Consider the following 20,165-nt stretch of genomic DNA (forward strand, 5'->3'; position numbering starts at 1 on the left):
GTGAGTCAGCTGCTGCTACTGTATGTGCATGGGTTGGTATATTGGTTTATACATGCATACTTTACAGAATACAGGAAGACAAGGATTGTTGTTATTGCTGAAATTATTGTTACTATTAGCATTTATTGTCAAAGGAGCTTGCAAAGAAAAGCATCTGGACTTCTTTAAGTTACTTGAAGACGTTTCACCTCTCATCTGAGAAGCTTCTTCAGTTCTAAAGTCAAATGGTGGGGAGTCCCAGATATAAACCTAGTGGGAGTAACCCCCCACAGAGGGACAAAAGGACCCCCTGATGATCCTCTAATCGCCTGAGCCAAGGTGTGAAACTGGGTGTGGGTTCCAATAAGCCAGAGTTTTGGGTGAGTTCATTGTGAAACCTGGCCTCCACCATTTGACCTTAGAACTGAAGAAGCTTCTCGGATGAGAGGTGAAACGTCTTCAAGTAACTTAAAGAAGTCCAGACGCTTTTCTTTGCAAGCTCCTTTGACTACGATGACCTGGATGACTGAGAACCTTCACAGACATTATCATTTATTTTGTCCCATCTTTTATTTGATCACTGGGGGAACATGATTGAACCCACTCAAACAGCAGATCTTCGCACAATTTGCATTACACTCATTTTTCTATCCCCACAATCCCCCTTTTCCATTCATTGTTTTCCTATTTGCGCTGTTCTTTTGAGTCTTCTATATCCTTGTCCTGGATTTGTCTCTTTCAATTGCTGTCCTGCGGTAAAAGTAAAACTAAAGTTAAAAAAAAAAACTGAAAAGAAAAGAAACTCAAATATAAAGCTGGTTCAAGGTAAAACTGAAAGTGACCCCACCCAACAATGTTGAAATAAAAAAATAAAAATAAAAGAGGAAGACATGTTTATAAGTGAAACCAGGAAGCCAGTCTAGACTGGATGTTTAAATCTTATATCCTGGCTTGTATTTTTTCCTCCTTTAAGTTTATTTATTAATGTGAATGTTTGTTTCTTAGATCAATCAAACCAGCAGTTCCTCCACTATAAGGGAGTGACTCGAATGAGTGACAAAACATTACTCCCACTGAAAACAACGCCCAGATGAACAAAATCCACTTTCCTGTATTTCCTTAGCTGAACAACTGAGCATGCATCAAGGTGTGACTCCTCATATATAAAAGCTGAACTCTTCATGTATGATTCTAAATCAAATTTAGATCTTAAATCTTTGCAAATGAACCTCAGCTGTAACGGTCGAATCCGAATTCACATGACTCATCAGAGCAGAGTGCAGCAGAGCATCTCGTGGGCTAAAGCGGTCCTTTATATGCTCAATTTTACATAACATTATTTCCATGAAGCAGATTCACCATCCCACCCCTCTTTGCTGCAACTCCATATCCACACAAAGCTCTGTATACAGGTAGCAGCTACTGTGCCACAAAAAAGCCGATGTCAAAATCCTCTTCCTTATGAAAATCAAATTAGAGAACATATTTTCTGGCACTTACGGCACAGAAGACTTACAAATGAAACCGTTACTGCTGGTTTCTATTTTGTTTATTCTTGTTTACATCTATAAAATAACATTTTAATAGTTTTTGCTGCACATACACGTCAGTTTAGAGTTCACTCTGAAATCTGTTACTCGTATTGTCCAGATTGGGCTGGAGTCAAACCTAAACTTTTGCTTGTGTTAAGTGAAGGCGTTAACCACTACACTACAGAGCCACTATCACTCAAACCATTTTATACTATTAGTTAAAAAGCACCAGATTTGCTGTTATCATCTCCTGAATAACACATCCTTGCCACTTACAAAAAACCTCTGCATCAGTGTTGGTATAACAGCAGAAGAAGTTGAAAGAGGAAGCAAAGCGATCAGAGATTTCTTCAAAGTTTTCTCCCAAGTGTTTGAGCTTTTCAAGCTGCTGCATGGCGGTAAAGACCAATACAATCACACCCTTCCATCTTCAACCCAACCATGCCGGCTGCACATCAGCTCACAAAAAAAAGAAAATCAAACAGCTATGGTGCCACTTTTGGCACATGCCGCCATCCGCAAGGGCAATAATACGAAAACCATAAAAGGACCGTTAGATTTGCAGTCCGATCATAGCCATAGAGAAGTTCAAAGGTGGTAATGATCTTGCAACCAAAGATAGCTTGGGAAAATTCCAAGATGGTCATAGCATGGAAAGAAAGAAAGAGCAGGAGTTGCAACTGTGCGTGTCATAGCCTCCAGTTCAGCAGCCATTATCACTGCACAGTCTACATCCAACAAACCTGATGTCATTGCCAGGTTTATTAGATTCATGCACAGTGTGGCTTGACCGTAAGGCGCCTGAAGGGCACCCAACAAGTGACAGCTTGAGCATTAACACACACGTTGCAATAAACTAAAATGAAAAGTTTAAAATCAATACTTATGTAACTGAAAACAGCTCGACTTTGCTCATGATCTTACATGTCACTTGCACATGTAGCACATATTATTTGCTTCACTGGATGCTTTTTATGCTTCCATGTATGACTGACTGCAGCTGATGTGTCTGGGTCTAACATCCCCTTTAACCTTTCAATCCATACGTGTCTGCTGCTCTGCTGTGTCTGGAATACTAATGCTACAAATGCCAATGCAAATCAGGGACTAACAAAGACCAGTGCAAGACTGCTATGATAGCAAAGGGACAAAAGCACGTCTGCCTCTTTGCAGGACCGGCTTCTCACACACACACACACACACACACACACACACACACACACACACACACACACACACACACACACACACACACACACACACACACACACACACACACACACACACAGGTTCTTGCTCTAGCACTGTGCCTCCTGTCGGCGATAACAATGGTTTTGCGCCTGTGCTGTCAGCATCTTACTGAAAAGAGTCTGTCAACAACCTCTTTATGCAGCGCCTCTCAAACAATTTTAAGTGTGTTGAAGTGGAATTATTGTTGGATTTGCTAGAAATTATTCATGAAAACACCCCCACGTTCCAGACATATACTGAGGAAAATGTAAAGGAAACACATAAATATAAGGTGAAAATGAAAAACTGCGCGTGTGCCGCTTTAGCAGATAAAACACTACCGTACCATGTGTATCTGCTTGTTCCTCGTCTTCGTTCAGGTGAAGCTGATGACTTCTCTCGCTTTTCTCTCCTCTCCTGTTTTCATGGGCTGTTGGAGAGAAGCACAGCAGAAGGAGCACAGGTCAAGACTGAGGTAATGAGATGAATGAACAGTGAAGCAGCGGCGAAGAGAAAGAAAAGTGGTACATTTGTCTTGGTGCACGTAAGTCATCTGAGCAGAGTAAGAGCGAGAGCTTGGAAAAAAAAAACCAGAAAAAACACAGAAAATAAAATTCTAGGACACTTAAAATGACCGAGTTTGCATTTATTATGTATGAAGCGCTTGCTCCCCGCAGTGCTCCAATCTAGGACTGTAACAGTGTTTTCTCTGTGTGAATTTTTCCACTTCTCTGCTGGAAGGCAAAATTAAACAGGGACAGAACAGGAAAATGCACTGCCTTTAGTCGCAGCAACCCAGACCAAAGTTCTGGGCAGGTAAAATTTTAATATCTGCCTCGAGGTATTAGAAACTGTGTATCTTCTCACTAATTAACTATCCTTTATTAGAAAACCCAACACACCACAATCTCCTCATGCAGTTTGCGACTTGACCTTGATGAGCATTTGAACTCATGCATTATTCACTGGAAGTAGAATACCTTGCTTTCTTACCGCACGTTGCTGGCTTTAACTGTCAGTGTAAGATACGTCTCCAGCCGAGTGTGTCTAATGAGCATAAATGCTTTAAACTTTTTCCTGTTTCTAAACTGCTTTGCCACAACTGTCTCCCAGCTGAAAATAATGATATCGCAATGAGAGCCAATTAAATTGGTGGTATTTCAGCCTCCATGTACAAAAATAGGCAGCAGCACAGTTTTGACTGACAATACTTTGGAGCCAGTTTCAAAGCACTGGCACTGACAACTACCGCATCAAATATGGAGAGAGCTGCCTACGAAGACATGAACGGCAAGCGGCTGTTGCCACATTAGATGGTGAAATACAGGCAGGGTATTCTCATTCTGACAGAGGCTCGGGGATGGAGAATATCCCAAGAGTATTCTGGCTGATAGAGCCAGCCACATCATCCCGCAGACACACCATATTGCCAGCAGACATCAGATTCACCAGGACACAAAACCTAACTGACGTTGCCAGCCCCATATAGAATAGAAGGCGCTGATTGCATCTGGAAAAGGCAATCAAAGGCTGACTGAGGAGAGTGGACAAATCTGAGAAGTGGGGAGATGCACTGGAATGATACACTCCCTTATCTAACCACCCTGAACTCAGACAATACAAGGTACACGTGCTCAGGAAATCATTAACATCCTTACAGTGGATACGCATGCATGGGCAGCCTTGTTGAGTGAGTCTTATAGAAAATATTCACCATATGGTTTAGCTCAGAGATCCCCAGGTAACGCAACACTGTAATCCTTTTCAGTTTTGCAGCAGATTATAACAAACAGCAGCATATATGTAAGTAACTCTCGTCATTACGGTTTGTAATCAGGTACAGAGCGGTCAGATTTTACCATGAAGCCTGTTGCAGTGGCAGTCTCTTTTGAACCCCTGTTTAGAGAGTTATTAGCCAGTGAAGAGCAACAGTGTTGAGGGTCTGCATTATTTTTTGGTTTCCATGGAAACCCTTCCATGGGAAAGTGGAGCACCAATAGGATCGCAGAGCCTCAATGAATCGCTTGTGGGGGGGGGTGCGAAGAGAGATCAGCGCAGGCGGCTGAGAAAGCACAACAATAGGACGAAACCTCGAGGGGAGGACTAGAAAGGCCAGGCCACTGAGGGTCCAACAAAGAGAACGAGTCAACACTAGAGAAAAGGTTTCATCTACATCCGCTCGATGACTTTCCTTTTAAAGGAAATCTCCCTTGCCAATTTGTCACTGACATTTAAGCGCCGAAGCACTGTGGGCAGTTTAAACATCAAGGCAGCCACTAATTGATTAGTCTGTGCTGTTATTTCAGGCTCTGGCAATATTATTGCATCATCAACATCTATCTTGTGTGCAAGCCATCAGCACATGATAAATCACGTGCTTCAATACCACTCACAATAGAGATAGCAGGGGAAACTGTAGTATCATAATGCAGTAAGAATATACTCCTTATATAAACACTGCCCTCACCTTTCCAGGCATTTCTCAATACAGTCTAATATCCATGGCCATTCTGAGTGTCAGTGCTTACGCAGATAACCGCTGAAAGGGCTGAAAGGGAATTAGAACAAATTCATTTTGGTTGAAGCACCAGTACTTAGTGAGTACTTATGAACTATGGATATCAAGCTTCTATTCCCTCCTTTTTTTTTGTTTTGTTTTTTTTAAAACGAAATTGATGATTTTTGTGTGCATAAGGACAAATGCCTTCAATAAAAATGCTCAAAAGCCTCCGTATGTTACTGCCATTTGTCAGCTTCTCTGTCTCTTGCATCATCTGTGATGCCAGATTGATTCTTTTAAACATGCAGAAACCTCAAGAACTGAACAATGAACCCACCACAAAGTGCCAAAATCTGCAGTTCCTCCAATCGGCACTTGAGGCCAATTTCAAAAGTGAGTCAAACCAGATGGAGTCCGCTGTTAAAATGCATCACTTTATAGAAGAAAAAGACACATCTATAGCTTTGTACAAAGAAGCTTTTGGTCTCTATAACTAATACCCACCTTCATAAGAACTGTAAGGTGAGTTCATCTTTTCAATAACTCATCAAGTTGAAGCACAGCTCCCCCACAAAAACTGCTGCTGCTGAATGAAACTCTCTTTGAAAGCATCCTCACAAACAGCATCAAGGTGCGGTGCAGAAGCTGCACAGCTGCTGAGCAGAAGGACCTACACTGTTGGTGAAGACTGCCTAGCATGTGGTAGGGTTGGAGCTATGACACCACAGAGATGTCTACACTAACCGTCTGAAGAAGGCAAAAGCCTCAATTCAGACACTTTCCCCTCCGGTCAGCCTCGATTTGAACTTCAGCCATCAGGCAAACAGATAGACAAACAAATTAATACAGTCCCACACAAGCTGAGCTTCCCCCGAGCTATGGCCTTCATCACCCCCACCCAACCCCCCCATACACTAGAACAACATGCACTGACAATAACTTTCAGGACTATCTTTGCACCCCTATATAACCACTCCATCTTGAATAATAATCTATTTATGTTCATTTTTCCCGGTGAACATAGGAGAGATGGCAGTCTAAACATCGGTATACTTGTATAACAACAATAAAGTATTTTCAATTCCATTCAAACTTCACTAATGCTAAATGTTTGAGTTATTAGGGCCTGACAGCTTTGAGTGGCACTGACAGCTGTAGCTGCTAGCTGCCTGCGAGGCTTCACCACAGCTGAGTCACTGAACACAGTCGACCACATTGATTTTTAATAATCTAACATTACACGCATGACTTTCTGTGCTCATCCAAGACACGTTGATTTAATAACATTTTTTTAAGCACAGGCCAATTTGCATGTTAGGCAGGAAACCTTTTGTGACATGTCAGAAGTCAGAGCACAGCACCCAGTTTGAGCTGTGGCACTTCCTCTGAGGAAAGGAAGTGGAAAGGACAACAGTACAGGAATAGACAGTATTTCCAGCTACACATTATAATTGGGTTTAACCTCAACTTCTCACTAATGATGACAAAGAGCAAACCCCTGAGCTTTACAAGGAACTCCAAATTTGGAGATAATAACCTAAGGGGCGGTTTACAGCTCAAATCCAACTTTCATAAAGACACTTAAAGGAAAAATCTACAGCTCTGGATGTCATTCCTCCCTGGTGATCTTTCGCCATATACATCAAACTCTAATATTACAGAAATGAGAAGGAGGCCACTTGCCGGCAGCTATACATCTCCTGAGCGTCCTCTTTAATGAGGGCAATGCTGAGGCAGAATTATCGCCTTACTCCATCTGGATTTATTGATCTAACAGTGCGAGTCAACTACCAGAGACAAAGATAAACCAGCACGATGGAGAAACAATCCCTGCACTGATCAGAGGGCATCCAACAGCTAATCACTCACCCTTTCCTCTCTGGCCACAGCAAACCCAATTCTTCTTTGTTCCTCACGCTACAGTAGGTGCTCCGGGGAGGTTACACGCGGGGCAAGAGCGTATTCATGCATTTGGGGTGCACTATTTTTCCAGCTAAAAGATGCAGACTGAACTCATTAAGCAAGCCTTGTGTTTTCTCAGTGTTAATCGCTTTGAGCTAAATGGGAACCTGATGAGAATGCAGCTCTTGGAAGTGTGTTTGGAGGGTGCTATTTTGATGTGGATGAAAGATGACACTGTGTCCAACCTCTGTGGCAAACATTAGCCAGGGCTCGTCTCTATTCGCCAGGTTTTTTCCGGCAGGAGCTTGTACCTCTCACCTCTGCAAAGAACAGCGAGACATGTCTTACACAGAGCCTTTCAGGTGTGCGACTTGCTTCTCTAAAAACACAACAGCAATTTCTCTCTTGTGACAAAGTGATGAAAAAAAAGCAGTTGAACTACTTATTTTCTTTAACCCATGCCTGTCTAACTTAACCAGCTGCTTTGTGCACCACCACACTTTCACCCTACTTCCCAGGCCCCAAAGTCTAGCCCTCTCCTTATCTCCGAGGAGCCAGGGGCCTGGGGAGGGGGCATCAAAATACCGCTTTGAAGTCAAGCGATTAAAGAGGAAACCTGTCGAATTGGGATGATGGGGCTAAGGTTGGGAGAGGAGGAGGATCAGTAAGAGGGACAGGAAAGGCTGTGAATACTGAGAGCTCGGGACCCATGGGACACAATTAAGAGGAAGGTTTTTTTAGTGAGGGTTACAAAAACACAGAAAGGATAGCAGCAGTGCACCCTTCCAAGCCAAGGTAAGAGTTCATTACTAGATACACAAAGGGGGAGGGGGCTGAGGCTGCTAAATCCAGTTTGTTCACCGCCAGAGGTGCGAGCTGTCGAACAGCCACAGGATAATCATTTTCCAACCCACAGAAATCCCTCAGTCAGTAAGTCTTGAGAACTGTGCAGAAGTGAGCTCAGGGAGCTTCAAATCTAAGAGGAATTTGGAAGAAAATCCAAGCTGCATGCACAGAGAGGAAGTTAGCACAGTTTTCATAAAGTGTTTCGTGTACACAAAAAGAAACAACGCCAGATCTGCGCTCAGTTCAAACTATTAGATCAGACTATTGTAGACATTTTTTTCATTAGTAGAGCTGTAACATGGGATGTATACTGATACAACTGATACCAATCCCATTATTGATTCCGTTTACTTTTTAGTTCTTGATTACCGTCCCTTTTTGATCTATGTGATCTCCAAGTCTATATACAGCATACAAACAGTGCTTGTTTGAGGTTTGTAAAAGTTTCATATCATTGTTTTGCTGCATGTAAGTCTTACAACAGCATGCCCGTACTGATGAAAGGAATTGATTAGCTGGAAGGCAAACGATTCTGATAGATTCTGATCGATTAGACCAGGGGTGCCCAATCCTGGTCCTCGAGAGCTACCGTCCTGCAGCTTTTAGATGCATCCTTGTTCCCACACACCTGAATCAAATGAATGGCTTGTTATCAGGCCCTTGCCAAACATGATGGCATGCTGAAGAGATCAAACCATTTGATTCAGCTGTGTTGGAGTAGGGATGCATCTAAAAGCTGCAGGACGGTAGCTCTCGAGGACCGGGATTGGGCACCCCTGGATTAGACCATTTGGAAACCATTCTCAGCTGGTTCCGATCACTAATTGTTGTTTTATTTATCAATCCCAGTTAAAGGTCCTAAAGCTCAATGCAGTGTCTGCACATTGATATTTTGAATCTTTGCAACAAAACCCAAAGCTTCTGAAAACATAAAATAAACACCATTTACTAACAATTTAAAATATGGAACTTTTGGCAGCGTCTCCTGAGTAACTGACAGCCTATTTTTTGTTGGTCACTTACAGCTATAGCAATGACAGCTTGTCAGTCAGCCTGCACATACAGATCAGGCTCGATGCTGCAAACAGAAGACCGTTTTACAAAATGATGTATTATGCATGTATAGAACAAATACAGATATCTGCTGCACCTAAGAGACTGAAATATATTATGAATCAGCTACATTTTGTACAACAGCGTATGATATCCTGACTCCCCCCGAAGCACGCTGTAGAAATATTGGCCCACTGTTGTCCTATACACCCAACAAGCTACTTTAAAAAAAAAAAAACAAAAAAAAAAAACAAACATCTGGAAACCATTTCTAGGCTTCACTTAAATGTTTCTGCAATACCGTGAGGTAATAGTGTTTTTTGTATAGCTGTGAAGATCTGATTCCCTACATCTCTGAGAAGAGATGTAGAAATGGCAGAGAGAAACATCCTGTACCTGTGAGATTAGCTGCCATGGGATATGATCTTTCTCACCTTGACCTTTCTGTCAGCTGAAGCTCATGACTCTATTTAGTGGGTCATGAGCGGTAAACATCATAATGCAAAAGAGACACAAGAAGTGGAAGCAAGAATATGTGCGCAATGGGACCAGATGAAACTTATTTTCATGATTAAAACCAGGAGGAGGAGGAGTGACTTGGACTCCTTCCTCTTCTGAAACGTCCATACGCTTGACAGGCTGTGCCAAGCCAGTGATGTTTTGCTTTTGTTAATCTGAATTTGCTCCATGGCCACTTTGTAACAGTTTGTACATCACACTGCCGCATGAATGAAAACAAAAACTTTTGGCACAACTAACGTATAAATCCCAAAAAGGAGCAATGTCTGGATCACTGCCTGGTACTTACAGCATCAGATCTGGTTCCAATTCTTAATGGTTTTCACTACATACCTTGGTGAACACACCCCAGTGAAGCTTCCTACTTCAGAAATAAGATGATGATGATGCACCGACTGACAAAAACTATTTTGTCGGCGTATTTTAAGTTCTAAAACCGCTGTTTGCAAGTTGTTGTTGTGTTCAAACAAGGGGAACAATGCTGTAAAGGCTGGGCTATAACAACACATGTTGGGCTTATTAGCGTGCAAACATGTGGGTCGCATTACTAAAGAAAAAGTACAAACACACACAGAGAAAGACTGCAGGACATCCTGATATATATCCAGGATCTGATGTCATTTTGATTTCATACCTCAAAGAGATGCTTAATGTGAACAAAAATAATCCAGATAACATAAATATACATACATTTTTGGCTCTCCTTTAGGTTTGTAAACACAGCAAAAACCCCTTGTTTACTATATTTATTAAAAAAAAAAGAAATATGCTTGAAGTTTATAATATTTTTTACATTTGCCTGCAATTAAGACTGTGACATGTTGGTTTCATCTTGCAGTAAATTATGTGAATGTCAAAACCTTTTGAGCCCAATTTATTGAGAAATAAAGAAAAACATTAGCCATTTCAGCATAAGCCAGTTAATCACAGCGTGGTTTGGCAGTTTTCTGCGGCTGACAAACACCGAGGCATTTATTCGGGTTGTCCAGCAGCTTTTTCCATCCATCAGACGCATGTTGGGAAAATTAAACATGGTTTTTAAAATAATCACACCCGGCAAAACCAGTTCAACATTTAATCTGTTAAGAGTTTTCATTTAGGTGAATTCAACAACGGCTTTAAATTGAAACTCCTAAACCAGAGACATGCAATACAAGCAACACAAATACTCCACATGCCTGATATGCAGCAGCACGTTATGACTCCTCCTCCTTCCAAGGAAAGATGGTAGCCTTCGTTTTTGTGGACTTTGCAGAGGGCTGCACGGGAGCAGTAAGGCAGGTGTCCCACTGGGTTATGAGAGCCAGAAGCTTTGCATCTGGATCATTTCCTCGGCACACAGGCTCCACACTGGGAACTCCTCATAAAGCTGCACATATGCCAAAGAACCCTGTATCCCTCAGAATTCCTCATCCATGTCGGCCTGTATGTGGCAGCTGCGGTAACAAGCAGCAGGTAACAAGCTGTGACAAACTCACAACTGAGAGCGACACATGCGTTTTGTCTCTCACACTGTCAAATATGCCTGCGCTAATAGCCAAATACCGTGGAAGTGTGTTTCAGCGTGAGCCAGAAAAAAAAAATCATTTTATCACCATGAGAGCAGGGTGCGATTCATGGCGGGAGGATTACTGGAGCAGCGGACGAATGATGAAACCTGGATAAAGTATAAGTACAAAGTGTGTGAGTAAGACTCCTGCTCACTGCAAAACCTTTCCACACCGGTTCACTCTACGCTCGATTCTCCTCGGACAAAGCTGAGAGATATCTGAATGAAAGAGGAAGCCAGGAAGGCAATGAAATGTGGAAAAAGAGGGGGAATGGAAGCTGGACTATTGCCACGGTCCAATCTCGTGAAAATGCAGAAGTGCTTTGAGAAACATTCCTTCAATAGGCCGAGGGAACCTAGTGAGACTCCTGACGATGAGGAGACGTCAGGAGAAATCATGCTTGGCTAAACACAAAAAGCACTCAGAGAAATGAGATTTAATCTGCTGATCTTAGAGTAAATTAGCCAGATGTAAACAGCCAGTGCCATTTGTGAGAAAGTTCACTTCCACAGTCCTGCTGCTTGGAAAAACGAAACACCAAATATCACCAATGAAATAAACTCTGCAAACACTGCTTTTTTCTTTTCTTTCTTTTCTTTTTTTTATTAAAGGTCAACATGAAACTTTCACAAGACACGGACATCACAAATGTGGGAATCTGAGGGTTAAGGTTAACAGGCCACACTGAAACACTTTCTCCCTGAGAATGATCTGCCTCCAGTCCTGAGATGTGGGAAAGGGAGTTTATGCAATTACATCACATTGATTTATGGGAGAGGGAGGAAAGATAGGGAGAGGATGGAAACTGAGCTGCTTGGAGAGGCTCCAAGATTAAGTCCCAGAAGAAACACAAGTCAATAGATTTACACCACAGAACATGATGGATCTGAGACAATCGTACGGGGAGGACTGCGGTCGTAGAAGCACGGGCAACACGGTGAGGTCAAACCCATCTGAAATTATTGGTTTCGATTTAAAACTAAAAAAAAAAAAAAAAAACAACAAAAAAACCCCAAAACGCTAAACCATGAAAACAGACATAATTGTAATGCAGACTCTTCTCTGCGAACCTGCTCATGGTTGCACACGCCAATAACAAGCTCAGAATAGCAATCACACCGCTGCTGATATACTTTTAATTCTCTCAACTCAACTGAACTCAAGCAGAGGGACTGATGCAGATGCTGCTGATGCCGTCTTGAGTATTAATTGGGATGGTGACGAAATTGTGAGTAATGCGCTCAAGCGTGCACTGCAGCTTTTGTGGGGTAGCACAGGCTAACAGTTATAAATAAATAGTCCACTTAGTGCTCCCACAGTCCTGAAACAGGACCACAGGAGTGACCACCGCTGGGATATTTATGGCGAAACACATTACAGATTATGTGTTTATTTAAACGTCTGACTGATTTTAAAATGAAAAAAAAAAAAAAAAAAGACTGTGATGCACATTCAGCAATCCTGCGAGCTGAAGCAGAGGAGTACTGCAGATCAAAGGTATCCAAGGGGTCTGTTATATAGTCTTAACAACAACAAAAATATATCTACAAACAGCTGCAAACAACATTTAAGCCTAGAGAACAAATATAAGATGCAACTCATTACTTTTCACGGCGTGGGACTTGTGTTTATGTGAGCCACCAAATGGTGAAGAGATGAACAAAGCAGAGGGAGATTACAGATGATATCCCGTATAATGAGCTGTGGTGATGCAGGAGGAGATATGGAACGCTTTCTTTTCTTTCCTTTTTTTTCTTTAAAGTTGCTGTCTGCAAAGTCTTGAGCTTCTTGGAAGCACAACACACATTTGGCTCAAGCCAAAAGCAACAGGATAAATATATAGACACACGGAGCTGACCAAATATTTGAAGGGGGGTGTTTTGAAAGCTCAGTGTATAGACTCCACGGCCGCACCCGATGTGGCAAATAGCTCACCCTGAGATGTTTTGAGTGAGGAAAGGGTAGACATCTGTTCCTTATTTAAAAAAAAAAAAAAAAAAAAAAAAGGGGGGGGGGGGGGGGGCTTGTCCATTTCCAAAGTGCCTGCAAAGATAAGCAAAAGTGGTTGTGATAACTGCCCGCTATATTGGCTTTCCTCTGCCTCATTGTTTCTTTTGTGAGACCAAATTTTAAGCATTAAAAGGAATTCATCTAAAAGCTGTTTTATCTTTGTTAAATCCTGTTTTGTCATCTGTCCAATTAAAGCAGCAGTCTGGAGCCAGCAGCAGAACCACCATTTTTTTTTTTTAAGCTAAAAAGAACCTTTACACGTCCAGGGGTTTTCACAGACACCCACAAAATTACTTTGGCTTCATAGTCGGTGCCGAGATATTTCATATGGGATCTGCCTCCTGCCAAGCGTTATCGGGAAAGACGATCTGGCAAGCGATCCTCCGGGGTGCAAACTCTTGGAAAATTGCCTGAGCTGTCTGTTTTGTCCTCAAACACTTCACACTTGTGAGCGTCACAACCACCTGGTTGTACAAGAGTTCAAGAGTACATTGGACCACTGTGCGAGCAGCCTGTCATCTTGACGTGAGACGAGTGACAAAACGAGCGGGAAGCCAGCCAAGCTCACCTGATGTTCCACTGAGGGGGGAAAAAAAAAATCTCCAAGTGTGTCTGATCTGGGGGGGGGGGGGGGGGGGGGTGTTCTCGCTTTTTGAACATTTAAATCGATGAGCACTGCAGCCAATTTGATTTCACAGACTGGAGACACCTGTCCTGCCTGTGCTATCTTTGACAAACACACGTGAAGGTGATCCCTGGATGCTGGTGTCAGAAATGTTGGAATCAAACACATTTTCATAAAAATATCAAATGCTTTAATATTACTTTAAATAATTAAACAGTGGCCAGCTTTTTCAATTCCACAGACTCTCTTCTCAAGCTTCAAAGCAAAGAAGCAACAGAGAGTTACGGATTAAGGAAAAGGGAATTATGCTTCATGGTTTGCCTGTGTTTACTTACCCTAATAACTATTAGTGAATAAAAACTATTTTACCATGAAGAACTACAAAAGAAAAAAGAGATCTATTTTCTTCTTAGAAAACGCATGACTTCTTAAGAATTCCTCTTGGAAGTTGCAAAGCCACAGAGAATATTAAATGCAGCACATTTCCTTCATACTAATGGTGTGGTTTGCTTGTGGCTGCAACACATCAGCTGGGGTTGACGTACCGTTTGCCCAAAGGACAGAGGCCGGGTTTTAGTGCACTGACCCATGAATGCTGTCTCGAGCATGCCGCACTTTTAAAGAGGCAGCAGGTTAAAAATTTCATAAAGCGCCATGAAAAAGTCATGAGGCAGCAGTGCGTACCGTCTTTGCCGTCTAATTGTTTTCGCCTTTGAGGAGTAAAAATAACAGTCTACACCGTGTACATCTGATCTGCTGTTAAAAGGCAATTATTCAGTCAGACGTGAAGGGGGCAGACGTTCAGCACGCAGGGAGGCTGTCCAAGAACCATCACTACGATCTTCACACAGGCCTACTCTGGATTGCTGGAGGATGCTGGTTCACTTGGACAACCTCAGTTGGCTTTGAGGGATACATTGCGAGCAACAGTTCAGCTTCAGTTTTCAACCACATGTAGTCCAACAGTGCGACTGTGTGCAATAAACAAGGACGACGCTGAAGGGAAGCTAAATCCGGCAAGGAGCACACCTGTGTCACACTCGTAAGACGCTCTATAACCTCAGGCGACAAAACGTTATTGCACGAGTAAAGCGAATCACAAGCAAGCCTACAAAATGTAAACAGAAAACAGCGGAGGCAGACGCCCGCCACATAAACTGCCACGACTTTTAAAGATTTTCACTTTCCTGTTAACAAGCTCGAGGTAAATGCAGTCGTCTCTCTCAGAGGCTTGTGATCATGGTGGGAGAGAGACCGTTATTTGCCCCCCCCCCCACAAGTTTCCCCAGGTACAGCTTCTAACCTGCTGCGAGCTTCTTTTTTTTTCTTTAATTAGAAAAAACCGATCTGTGGCCTTGATGCCCTGGAAGCTAACAGGGAGCCCGTATGTCTAATAGACCTGTGGCAAGTCTGACCCTGTGGGAGGGCCTGTAACATTGCTGTTATTCCACAGGAGCTACAGGGGGGAGCAGCACTGTGGACGAGGTGTGTGGGCTATAAAGACAGCAAAGCCAGCCAGCTGACAGGAAAAGGGACTGAAACGTGAATATGAACGCACATAATCAGTTTGCAGTGAAAGAATCACATTAGCCTACTTACGTCTCTTGAAGTTTACAACGTTTTCTTCCAGGTTAAAATAAAGAAATCTCTGCTTAGCTAAGGTTCCCCCCCTGTGCGATTCAAAACATTTCACCCACATTCAAGCAGATATGAAAGACATATGCAGTAAATATGAAGCAACCCCATTTTCCACTAGAGTTGTAGCAGCAGCACCCAGGCTGCAGGTGTGTGTGTGTGTGTGTGTGTGTGTGTGTGTGTGTGTGTGTGTGTGTGTGTGGGAGAGCTTCATGTGCACTTGTGGTTTTGTATTTGAGGTTTGTATGGGTATAACTGACTGGAACAGCAAAGTGTTATTAACAGACCGGGATGCAAACCCATATCACGCTGAATATAAATCTCCAAAAAGCACTCTATAATTCAGCCACTTTGGAAAAGCAACAGACAGCAAACAAGACGACGTCACACACCAACCAAGCGTCCACTCTGTATCATTAAACCTGATGCGACTCCACCCTCGCCGCTTTGTTTCCCCGACTTCCAATCAGAATGTAAATGTTTGAAAAAGTGAGTTAATGAGGTATCATCCAGCACCAACATGCCTTTAATTTGTTTACAGTGATAATGACCTAATTATCTGGGTCATCATTAACAACCTGCTGTCCATCCCTACGATAATTTGTACGCTCTAAATTGCCAAATCAATTTCTGACAAGAGCAAGTGTGTTTGTATTTGCAAGCAACAATTATCATATCACATTATACTGTGTAGCCCGTCGTCAGTGATTAAAAATAAACAGGGATATTTACAGGCGCTCAGATCCCCTGTAGGCAGAGGAAATAAAAAGCACCGTGCTGAATATGGAATAAAATAGGGCACATTTTAAAAGCCTGTGATGACTAATAGGGGTACTCTTGTAATGCTATGGCCTTTTTATCCAAAAACCTGGATGCACAGAGTGCGAGCACTCGAGGAAAAGAACCTACAGAAAGAGGAGATTTGGGACGCAGTTGTGGTTGAAGCAACAGAAAAAAGGAGGAGAAAAAAAAAGACCAGAAGCTGGGAGAGAGTCCCATTTCATCAGAAAAAATGCCTGAGTCAGGAGCAGAGAACCATTAGGCCCAGTGAGTCACAGGGAGAGGCTGTGAAAACAGATCTGAACTGAGTGCAGCTCCCAGTACCATCCTCAAAAAGCAGCCAAAGAGTACAACAGTGGCCTTAAACGAAGTGCGATGGGTTTTCATGTCCGCTGATGTCTCCTTATCAGTACATCTACTCAGATAATGCGCTCATGCTAGCCACAGACTGCTAATGTGCTTCAAGGATGCTCAATTAAATGCATAAGGGACTGCAGGAACTTTCTAAAGTTTGCAATTTTATGTGCAATTAGAAATAAAACAGCTGGTACACTGGTTGGTAAGAGGTTTTATTTGACTCAAAATAAAACAATAAAACACATATATTGGCTGGGAAAGTATTGTTTTTTGTTCAATTTTCTGTTGCTACCTACAGATGAGTAAATATAACTTAAGCTGCTCTGTCTGATATCCTTTTTACTCACTGCAATGATGCTCAGTCTTCAGTTTGCCTTGTTGCTTGGATGCAGATGTAGTGACTTTGCATCCGATTTAAAGGCTTTAAAAGCCTCACAAAAAATGGATGACCAGGATTGCATTTTGCAAGCAAGTCTTGCTCTCCTGGCACAGCAATGTTTTCCTTGCCTTCTCTCTGGGTGGTGAGCACTGGTGCACCGAGTCAGAGAACAATAAAAAAAAAAAAAAAAGTATGAAATATATTCTTCTTCTGTGTGTTTGAGTGAAAAATCTACATTCATGTTGAAATTGCAGATGTGATCTTAACTCCTGTACACCAGCAGATACTTATTATTTTTCGCTATCGATTACCATTGAAGCTCAAAAGGCCAAAACATGGCATTTAGACAGCGACAGCCCTAAAAAACACAAACAGTTGATCAGAAAAACTTAGTGAATAACTGACTGATGACTGGCATTGATGACTCACTTCAGCTCTATAATTGCACAATTTCCAATTCTCACATCACCGCTGAGAGTCAAACACACAGTGAAGAATGCTTGAAACACAACACTGGAGCTGAAGTGGACAATCAGAGTGACGCTTTTGCACATTGTGCAAACAGAGAAACATGGTGGAGTCTTACAATGGAGTCTTTTCCCATTGTTGTAGAAAATGGGTTATTCTTCCTGTAACACACTTCTTTCCTTCCTCATTGATTCGTAAGCAGTGTATAATCCCCCCCCCCATTTGAGTTGCCTAATGAATCATGTGAGCACAGGGGCTTTATCACAATGTACAACAGCGAGTGAGTCGTTTCTGCAAAAGAAGACAAGAAACAGTTTAAAAAGGGAGGCCAAAAGTCATCTACAGTGAGAAAGAGCCAGCGTTAGGCAGAGAGCGTGGAGAACAATCGCATCCGTAAAATGAACTCTTCCTCTCTGGTACTATTTGATTATCAGCCCAGTGAGCCGGCACTGAACCCAATGTGAGCGAGCCCAGCCGCAAACACAAAACAAATGCCTCCCTTTTACACACCTAAAGCAAAGAAAACTTGTGAGGCACTCTGCTGTACCTTTGCTACAATGCTTTCTGCATCAGCGACGCGCTTAAACTTAAACATCATTCAGTACAACCAAGTCGCTCCACTCTCTGAAGCCAGGCAGATAATCTCACCGTGTCACATACCTAGACTCCTGGTCTGCCTAAGCCCCTCTCTCAGCTTTAACTACATCTGGGGGTGGGGGGGATGAATAGACCACAAGGTGATGAAGAAACCTCCCGGCTAAAGCACAGGGGATTTAGCAAGTATGCTCGCTCTGTGTAATAACTCGCGGTTCCTCACCAGTAGCCTTTAATGGCCACCTGAGTGAAATGGTTTATTAATTCTGAAAAACATTATGCAGAAGGAAAGATGGCTTGAGGGCGGGGTTGGTGAGGGGAAGCAGGGGGGAGACTTTGAGATATTTGAACAATCTGAAACGTGGCTGAGAGTGCCCTCAACTAAGAGCCATAAGCCTATTGGAGAGCCTGCTATCTGCTGAGGCCAGCTTGCCACATACATACCTTTTACCTCATTACCTGCTCTGCACAGCCATTATTGAGGGAAATAGGGTGAACGCTAGATAAGCACAAAGAATTCTTGGGCTGAGCACAAACAGACGTCCTGCTTCCTCCAGATAAAAACGGAAGAGGCCCCTTCAACTTCCTGCTCTCAGCGAAGTGTGGAGCTGCCAACTGCCCCATGTTTAGGTCACTCTCTGCTTCCTGGTGCACATGGAGACACACCGGGGACACAGGAGTGCACGATTGTGTGTTCATGCAGAAACATGACTCGACAGCAAGCTAAGACTGAATTTATATTCACGTTGATTGGTACTTTATAATTATATGCATCTCAAATAAACAGTTTATATGCACTATGATGTAGCAAAACCTTTTAGGTGTGTTGTGTTTCCAACACACCTTTGTTCTAACAAGCAACTGCACTCGTGAGGTATCCAGAATTAGCATATAAACACATACAATCATCAAATATAAAATTATAAAGTCCCCTTAGAAGGATATGCAAGCGTTTAAAATACTTGCTTAACCATACTAATGCTTAACAATTTCCATGTCTCTTTTTCGCTATGGCAACATTTACAGTATAAACAATTTACTGTGTCTACTTGCTGCTACAGCTTTGACACAACACTTTCTCACTCCTGACCAAAATTTGTTGATACCCGATGCAAACTCTTTCCTCGATCCAGATGGATGTTGTTAATCAAAGAGTTTGAATGCCTAGATGATTATTTTTACACTTTCCTTTTCCATTTTTCCTCCAGTTGTTTGGTCAGGATCACAGTTCAGGTTAAAACACCCAATTATGACACACTTCACCAGACAAAGTTTTCTGATTTGCAACGAGCTTCTCTCCAAGCAACGACAGCAGCACAGCAAATTTGAGTCTCAAAGCATCTACTCCAGAGGTTTAGGGACTGAGTTAATCCTACTGGAGAATCTTGCACATTGAAAAATGATTTAAAAAGGGATATGCCTTAGACTGCTTCCCCAGCGACTAATACCCAAGAACAAAACAGAAAATGGAAGCGTGAACGGATGAAGGTTGAAGATGATGGGGAGGGTAGCTAAACCCTAGAAAACCCAAGAATGTGCAATACCGCTGGTCAATACTGCAATAAAGATTTGGCTTTTTAAAGATGGTGCATATTAGCTGTTCACTTCCTTATAAAAGCTAAGTATAGGTCAATCAAGAATGTAAATAATCTGGTACGAACAAGGTTAAATGTTGCCGTGCCTGGCACATTTAAAGAGAATAACATTTTTCCTATTCTAATTAAGGGCAGCCTCATCTGAGGAGGTTAATGTGTAAATTCATATTGGAGTGTGGATGAAAGTACCATTTATTGCGCATCATCGCCGGACAAGATAAGAGCTGTTGTTTGTGCTTGCTTCTTCGCTCTCCAAAATGTCTCATCAGACACTTGTGATCTCAACATGCTTGTTTTGGCCTGCCACAGTTTCAGGCGTCCTCAGCGAGAGGAAGTAGTGGGCTTCACTGACCTCGTACGCTCATTTTTCTACCGAGCTTTGCTGCGTTTTGCTTTCACGGAGGAGCAAAGTTTTCCACCTCGGCTTTATATTTTAGCAGAGCTGTGTTGTGATCAAACTTCTAGCGGAAAAACTGCCCTCAGCAGAGAACATCAAAACACGCCGGTTTGGACATTCAAGCGCAGACGTGGCCCGTACACCAACACGCACCTTCGCTGCTTTTAAACAGCTGATGAAAAATACACCTTTCAGAAAGTAAATTATTTCTGCC

The 20,165-nt window shown here is 42.5% G+C and overlaps 1 protein-coding gene across 1 annotated transcript in view; it reads right to left on the bottom strand.

The window, feature by feature from the left end:
• Positions 1 to 20,165, bottom strand: part of tspan18b (tetraspanin 18b) — a 35,835-nt gene that overhangs the window by 12,756 nt on the left and 2,914 nt on the right. The window contains exon 2 of the mRNA XM_085282538.1: positions 3,088 to 3,171. Within this exon, the coding sequence (XP_085138664.1) occupies positions 3,088 to 3,090 (3 nt within the window). The 5' untranslated portion in view covers positions 3,091 to 3,171. The remainder of the gene's footprint in view (positions 1 to 3,087; positions 3,172 to 20,165) is intronic.

Source organism: Mchenga conophoros, linkage group LG7 (genome assembly GCF_057382185.1).
Source record: "Mchenga conophoros isolate Kocher_MC1m ecotype Shallow Benthic linkage group LG7, M_conophoros_male_GT1.1, whole genome shotgun sequence".
NCBI lineage: Eukaryota > Metazoa > Chordata > Actinopteri > Cichliformes > Cichlidae > Mchenga > Mchenga conophoros.